Source organism: Dendrobium catenatum, unplaced genomic scaffold, assembly GCF_001605985.2.
Source record: "Dendrobium catenatum unplaced genomic scaffold, ASM160598v2 fragScaff_scaffold_908, whole genome shotgun sequence".
Lineage (NCBI taxonomy): Eukaryota > Viridiplantae > Streptophyta > Magnoliopsida > Asparagales > Orchidaceae > Dendrobium > Dendrobium catenatum.
Genome location: NW_021319370.1, coordinates 703,517 through 712,113, shown reverse-complemented (window position 1 = coordinate 712,113; position 8,597 = coordinate 703,517). Strand labels below are relative to the sequence as shown.

The 8,597-nt window shown below is 33.8% G+C and overlaps 1 protein-coding gene across 2 annotated transcripts in view; it reads left to right on the top strand.

Moving 5' to 3' along the window:
- Positions 1–8,597, top strand: part of LOC110112713 (dnaJ protein ERDJ2) — a 27,974-nt gene that overhangs the window by 6,463 nt on the left and 12,914 nt on the right. For both annotated transcript variants that reach the window (XM_028697283.1, XM_020845028.2), the window contains exons 7-10: positions 2,277–2,454; positions 2,537–2,656; positions 4,021–4,107; positions 4,502–4,612. In XM_028697283.1, coding sequence (XP_028553116.1) covers positions 2,277–2,454; positions 2,537–2,656; positions 4,021–4,107; positions 4,502–4,612 — 496 coding nt within the window. The remainder of the gene's footprint in view (positions 1–2,276; positions 2,455–2,536; positions 2,657–4,020; positions 4,108–4,501; positions 4,613–8,597) is intronic.

The window sequence follows — 8,597 nt, the reverse complement described above, 5'->3', positions numbered from 1 at the left end:
TGGAGTACATATAGTCAAGTGCAAACAAAGAGAAGAAATCGGCTATCAACACTCAGAATGAACTCTCTCGTATATATTATGCACAACAAGAGGTTGAGAGAGAGGAGGTTGAGGAATAAGGGGTTGAAGGATGATGAGGACCCATTAGTGTGTGATGATGTGTCGTCTGATAATGAGTGGTTCATAGATGATGAGACAGATTTGCCATTATCAGACTTACAGTTAGAAGATCTAAGTGTGGATGTCTTGAGGGGCGAAGCAGATCAAGTTGGCACATCCACTAGTACTGCAGTTGGCACATCCACTAGCTTTGCAGCATAACAATCAAGTAAAGGTATTCCACAACTTCTTATATGCTATTACATTACATTTATGTCAAGTGAGCAATGAACATGAATACATGATAATGATCTTTTATCTTAATGAACGGGAAGAGAAAAGTGAGTCATGTTGAAGATGAAGATGACATGACATTCATAGATACAATTGGAGAAGAAGATTCACTTGAAGACCCATTTAGTGATGGGATATGATTTCATTTTATATGTTTTTTGTATTTTGGGAGTTTTGTTAAACTAATATTTTGTGATTTTGTACTTTGGGACATGATTTTATTGCATCTACATTCTTATTTTCCACTACTGCTATTATTTTCCTGCTTAAACCCTTAATTTTTCATTTACGTAATTCTGTGTTCGTGAGGCTTACGCCTCGCCTCACGGACGAAAAGCGCCTCGAGGCGCAGTTACGCAATTTTAAACCTTGGTTCAAACACATGGTGGTTTGACCAAGTATTTTCCTATTTCAGTTGGATTACATCAAGGATCAGACTCAAGCCCATATCTTTTTTCTTTAGTCATGAATGTTCTCATTAGACATTTGCAAGAGGTTGTACCCTGGTGTATGCTTTTTGCTGATGATATTCTTCTTGTTGATAAAACTAGAGAAAGAGTTGAAAGTAAACTTGAATTATGGAGGTCAACCTTAGAGTTTAAAGACTTTCGGTTGAGTATATCTAAAATTGAATATATGAAATGTAATTTTATTAATAATAGATCTAGTGAGAGGATTGTGACTTTGGGTGATCAAGTCATTAATAAAAGTACACATTTTTGATATCTTGGGTTTATTGTTTAGAGTGATGGTGAAATAGATGGGGATATTTTCAGTAGAATTCAAATTGGATGGTTGAAGTGGAGGAATGCATCGAGCTTGTTGTGTGATCGAAAAGTTCTCCTCAAACTTAAGGGAAAATTCTATAAGATGGCGGTTAGACCTGCAATGTTTTATGGTGCAGAATGTTGGCCATTAAAAGAGAAGCATAATATTAAGTGTTGCAGAGATGAGGGCTCAGGTGGACGAGTGGCTTTATTCTTAGAGACTAGATACGAAATGAGCATATACGTGAAAATGTTGGAGTAGCTTCAGTGGAAGATAAGATTAGCGAGAGTCGCCTTAAATGGTTTGGTCACAGAATGACGGCCTTCCGATGACCTTGTTAGGAAATTAGATGTATAGATTTGACTTATGCTAAGAAAGGTAGAGGAAGATCTAAAAAGGCTTGGTTAGAAAATATTAGAAATGACATTTCTTTATTAGTTTTAAATGAGAATTTAACTCTTAACAGGACACAATGGAGAAAAAGGATTCATGTAGCCAACCTCATATAGTGGGATAAAGGCTTGATGTTGTTGTTGTAGAAAGAATTAGATTTATAGATGGAGGAACCATGATTTCAAAGTTCCTGTTAAAAACTTTGAAAATTACGGAATCCATCCATGGCTCCTAAAAAGAAAACAATCATGTTATAACAAATGCTTCTTCAGAACAATAGCTATGATGTAAACCTGAATGCACCTAAATGATGGAGCCGCAGAAGTTGATCAGGTATATTACCGAAACTATTATTTGAATATTCTACCTCCTGGGAATTACTTGGATGAGATATTTATTGCTAAGACTTTAGGTGGTCCACTTCCTTTGAGGAAAAAAACATATTAAACAAGTAGGTCTTGATAGCTTGAAACTGTAGTATGAAGGAAAATATTCAAAATTTAATCTTAGGCCTTATTTAATAATTATACTTTCTTCTCGGATACAAATGGCTTAAACTTCTGGTTTACCTTGGCTTATCGCTAGATTCTCGTTTTGAACAAATTTTTTTTTCATCAGTTTTAATCAAATCTTGATATTCTTTTTAGAATATACATATCCTAATTGATTTGTACTTTTTGCCATGAATTTTTCGTATTGACCTGGCCTATTTTAATGATCAGCAAGGTCATGGATGTCTTCATTAAGGCCGCAGAGTATGTGGAAATGCCTATCCGTAGAAGTGATACTGAACCTCTTCAGAAGTTATTTGTGGCAGTTCGAAGCGAGTTGAATTTGGACCTGAAGAATATCAAGACAGAGCAAGCTAAGTTCTGGAAACAACATCCTGCGTTGGTTAAGGTGGATGTTTTCTGTTGATAATTTGTAAATTAATATGGCTGTATCAACGTTGATGTACTTACTGTTGTATAATTAAATCCAGATGGAACTCTTGGTTCAAGCACAATTGACACGTGAGTCAGCCAGTTTATCTTCTTCTTTGTTTAGTGATTTCAAGCGGATGCTTGAACTTGCACCTCGTCTTCTCGAAGAACTTGTCAAGGTGCTTTTAATGGATTTGATTTAGAACTCTTTAAGTTTTACTATATTGGATAGCATTAATTTTTATTAAGTTTCAATTATTATTGATTCTTCCGGACCTCAGTAAGTAATATCTATTTAATATAGTTCAAAATGTAATCCCTTATATGGGAACATTTGTGAAATCTTTTGATGCTTCTTTTGGAGCTCTTCTTTATTCTTTCAATGATAATCCGCAGAGTATTTTTTAATTGAATAACAGCAATGAGTCTGAATGATGAATGCTTCTAGTTGATGATGCATATAAAACACTACATCTTGCAAGGCATTTTTTTATTTTACGAGTGTTTAACATTTATGACTTGTGTGCTGGAACTTTTTTCACTTTAAGAAGCTATTTTTAAAAAAAATTTCATTATAGCGCGTAAGAGTCACATAATTCAAAGCTGTTTTTTTTATTAGTTTAGAACGATGTAATAAATAATCCACAGGCAGGCATGTCTTTTCTTGAGTGGATGATTTGCGGAAAGTAAATCTTATAACCAAATATTTGGTATTTTTTTTCTCAGTTTAGCTTTTTTGATTGGTGAGTGATGGGAGGTAGGAAGATATGCTGACAGATTTGATTGTGCTGAAACTATAGTTAATTAATAAGATTCTGTGTTGAACATCTTTAGCTGGTTGAATCATCATTTAGCTTTTTGCATATCTTAAACTTACATGTTGTTCTTATATATTTTCTTCAACACTTTGACGTATGAAGTTGAAGTCTTTTGTTGCTATAACATAGCCATGCAAATCTTGCCTCAAACCTGCAATGGCTTAGTACTGAAATGGGCGTACCACCAAATGCAACTGGAAAGTAGTTGCCATGGCGCATGCACCTTAACAACATTGGTGTCTCAATAAGAAATTGCTAATCTTTTACTTGATGAGCCTGAATTGGAAGCTATGATATTCATTGAAGATGATATAGAAATTCAATGACAAACCACTGAAGAAGCTAATCCTATCATTCCTTCTATTGAATAGTTGAAACTTCATCTGCTGGATAATTTATGTTTTTGTTGTTGTACTAGACATTTAAATATTTAATGCTTACTTATACAATACTTCAAATGATGTTGCTTTCAATTTTTTTTTGTCATTTCAAATATTATGATTTGATTACTTTGTTATTTTTTATGTATGATTTATATATTATAATGTCGTATCCGTGCCGTATCCGTATACTGTATTTTTAAGAATTTCCATGTCCCGTATCCGTATCGGTGCAACATAGTGTCTTATATATATTTGATGCTTTCTTTTAATATCCTGTGCCTTGCTTGTATTTAGTTCCCATTTAATTGCTATATATGCTCATCACATGTTGTTTGTATCCAGATAGCTGTTCTACCCCGCACTCCTCTGGGGCATGGATGGTTAAGACCTGCGATTGGGGTGGTTGAGCTTTCACAAAGTATTGTTCAGGTTTTGCACCTACGCCTTCATGTAGTACATAGTCGTGTTAGCTACACAGGTTGTGAGAATGTTTACGGTCAGAATGCTTTCAACTTTCAAAGCATAATCTTTATTTATAAATTCCTAATCTAGGTGTAAGACAAAAAATTATGGCATGCTTGAATAGTTTTATCCAATGTTGTTTCCTTTATCAAGTATTTGCGCCGCCAAATTTATTGTTTTTTTAGTATGCTTTTGCACCAACATGCTATTGGATTCATGGACAGCTTCATATTTGAATTCTTTAGTACCATTCCAAATTTAGAACATGAGAAAATAGTAGTGCATGAGATTTCTTGCTCTTGAAATTTCTTAAATTTAATATTTTGGCAAAGCATGCATCGATACTTCTATTTTGGCGCAGGCTGTTCCACTCAGTGCGAGAAAAGCAGGTGGGGGGAATTCGGAAGGAATAGCTGCCTTCTTGCAACTCCCACATTTCAGCGAGACAGTTTTCAAAAAAATTGCCCGCAAGGTAAAAACTTACAATGATTTTAGCCTGGGTTATTAATTATTTTATTGTGGTAACATATTTGTGGGGAATATTTTTTTTTTTCAGATATCTGAATTCCTATATTGAATGCTAATATTGTTTGGATTTCTTTAAGTAAATATCTAACTACGGAATCAGATATGGTTGGCTGTTCTGAAATCTCTTCCATAAAATTGCATGCAACCGTCATAACAACTGATTTTGTTTGTTCCAATTGCCTAATTTATGATGTGTGCTATAACGACCATATTAGAAAATCACTTACTTTTATGCCAAGAAATCATCTACAAGCGAATACAATGAGCCAAACAATAAGAACAAAAGTTGTCGACATCATAAAAGAACATTAAAAATTTGTGCAATTCTACTATAACAAGCCTATTTCTATGTTTGCATAGTGTGATTATAGTTTTCACTAAATCAAAGAAATGAACAATAATAGCTTGAAGGTTTCCTCTCTTATTTTCTTTCTTTTCCCTTTCTTGTCTCTTATTCATATTTCAATCATCCAATGCACAAGTCCCTTCTGATTTTTCTTCTCCTACCAAATTGAACTACAACATATAAAAAATTAGACATTCTTTCACAATAACAAGCCCACCCACTATGCCTGTAGTTTGCTAGCCACCTATGTAGTGCCGCCAACAAGCTTTGTTATCCCAAATAAACACTACCGAATCCTTGAAGGACTCTTTCATCTTGCAAGGAGAACTTTAAGTTGAATCACCGAATTCATGCATAGGCTTTGATGCTCTTTGCGCCTCTCTCAGCTAGCTGGAGTAAGGGAGATTTAATAGAACCAACATTTTAAAAGGCGAAATTGGGAATCAAGACGTTTTGGTTAAGCGAGGCGAGGCGTAAGCCTTGAGGCGGATCGAGGCGTAAGCCTCAATAAAAAATAATAAAAATAAAGTAATTTAAAATTATGAATAATGATAAAAAATAATAAAATATTATATCAATCGTAAATTTGATGATTTGTTCTAAGATAATATTAGTGTATTATTGGAAAAGAAGATTTAAAATAAATTCGCTTAAAAATAAAACATCCCTTTAGGATCAAAACCCAATGCAGGCTCATCATTACTTTGATTGTCTTCAGAAGAATCTTCATATTTAATGTCAAAGTTATCCTCAAACTCTTCTTCATTTATAATATTTTTTCCTTTATCCCCTATATCAGTTAATATTTTATTAGCTATAGAATGAAATAATAATAACATAAATAATAATTCATTATATTTAAGAATACCTTTGAATTTTTTTGAAACTTCAATCTCATTTTATTTCTTTCTTTTATATACATGAGTAGTTGCTTCATTATCTTCATTGACATGAGTTTCTGCTTCTGCTCAACTTCAGAAACATCAACATGCTTAGGAGTAACTCATTCATCATCAGATTGTAAATCATCAACAAGTAAATAGTCAATTTCATTATCAATGCTTTCTTGCTTCTGTAATTTGAGATGTCCATCTTTCAGTTTTTTGTTAAACATAACATAAACTAGTTTGTTCATTCGATCTGTCGCCAATCAATTTCTTCTCTTAGTATGAATTTGGTTGAAGATGCTCCAATTACGCTCGCATGCAGAAGCCGAACATGTTAGACTAAGAACTTTAACTGCAAAAGCTTTGAATTTAAGAATATCATCTCCAAACTGACTCCACCAACGTTCTACATGAAAATGAATAGTATTTTATGAATATTGATTGAAGTACAAGACTTGAACATAAATATTAAAATTAAAATTTTAAATATACAAATTATAAACATTCTAGGAGATCATTTTTGTAGCATGCTTGTACTGCTCTAAATCCAAATATTCCCTTCTTCAAATGAAATTCCTCAAGTTGATCATTACTTTGAGGTAGTTTTATTCAATAACCAGTCTGTCCGTGCATGCATACAAACTATTTTTCACATCTTTATCAACATGAAAGTCTTTATCATAATGAAATTGAGAGTTTAAATAGTATGCAGCAGCATGCAAGTATTGTTGTAATTGACGATCACACTTTTCATCTATAATATTCCATATTTCTTTATAGACACTTTCTTGACCTCCCAGATCTTTTGCAATGTCTTCTTTAGCCTTATTCATTGTTTCATAAATAAATCCCATAGTCGGGGCCCTCTCACCATCAACCATTCTAAGCACCTTAACTAATGGTACTCTTGTCTTCAAAGCATAATTTATACTGCACTAAAATGAATCATCTTTCATAACAATTTTTTTATATGTTTTTCTTCTTATTTTTTGCCCTTGAACTTTTATCCCATTCTTTAGAAGCAAACATATCTTCCAAAGGTTACCTTAACTCCTTGAATCTCTGCAATGTTAAATATGCAGTAGCAAATCTCGTAACAGTAGGTCTAATAATTTCATTGTCAGTGAATTTTCTCATCAAATTGAGTACCAAAGAATGATTGTATATGAACTTACTAACGAATTTGGCCTTCAATAGGGCTGATTTATGCTGAGGGAACTGTCCCAACCTCTTAAGCATTAAATCAATGCAATGTGCAGAATAAGGAATTCAGTAAAGGTGAGGCCTCTTCTCCATTAACATTCTCCATGCAGCTTTATATGCACTTGCATTATCAATAACAACTTGTACCACTAAAGCATCACCCACTTTCTCAACAACTTCATCCAACATTTCAAACATTAATTGTGCATCCTTTATAAAACTTGAAGCATCTACTGATTTTAGAAAAACTGTTCCATATGGATTGTTGACCAAGAAATTAATAATACTTCTATGTCGAATATTTGACCAATCATCTGGCATTATTGTAACTCATGTCTCAATCCAAGTCTACTTAACATCATCCACCATTTTTGAAGTTGTCTTGACTTCCTCATTTAGCATCCAAGTCCTCAATTCATACATACTTGAAAGTTGTAGTCTTCTTCCATAGCTTCCAACAGATCGTAACATATTGATCCATGACGGACTCCTAACAACATTAAATGGAATCCCATTTTCATTGATGAATCTGGCAATATCGAAACAAACTATGTTCCTAAGTTCTTTTGTAGCAGTAGGAGGCTGAAGATCCTGAGTGTTTATGTTATCATCGTCATCAATATTTATCATAAATCTATCCATGGGATCCCGATTGCTTCGGTTAGAAGAAACTAGATGGCTTTCACTACTGGAACCTTCATGCTATGATCTATAGTAAGAAGAGTTTCCTATCATCTATTCCATATTTCTTTGTGTGACCTCCTTTGTGGTGACAAACTTCTTTAAATAATATGTACATTCCTTTTTCACCTCATCAGGTACTTTTGCACATGGTCCCACATTGACATGAGTGCAGGCTAGATGATCCTTTAACCTCTTGACTCCACTAGTTATGTATTTCTTATAGAAGTTACATTTCATGTAAACATATCTCTTCTTTGCACATTTGCCTGACATTTCAACTTGAGTTCCATATTTTCATGCAGAGTCTTTCCTTTTTGTGCCACTAGTCATTCTAATAATTTATAGAAATGAATAATCAACATCAAATTTTTGATATATACAAGATTTTTATTTATTCACAGGCAAAAAAATCACAACACAAAAGCAACAATAGGACATATTTTAACATTTATTTGTACTATCAATAATAAGATGTTAGACCGGTCCACTGGACCGGTTCACGGGCGGAAATCGCAAAACAGCGGAGATTCCGCCTCCTAGCGGAGAACGAGCGGCCCGACCGCTCAAACAGATCATTTTAGGAAGGATTTTTGGGGGATTTCAGAGAGAAATTTGAATGTAGGGACTGTTTAGTGAATTTCTTTTGATTTGTATGCATTAAATAGATGTTTTTCCTAGGGTTTGGGCATCTTGAATTTGGCTGAAATTTGAGATCTCTTAGATTTAGGTTTTCTTTGGGCTCTAGCGGCGTCTAGAGATTTGGGAGAGATCGATCCTCCTCTCGAATTGAGGATCAAGTGTATCTTGCT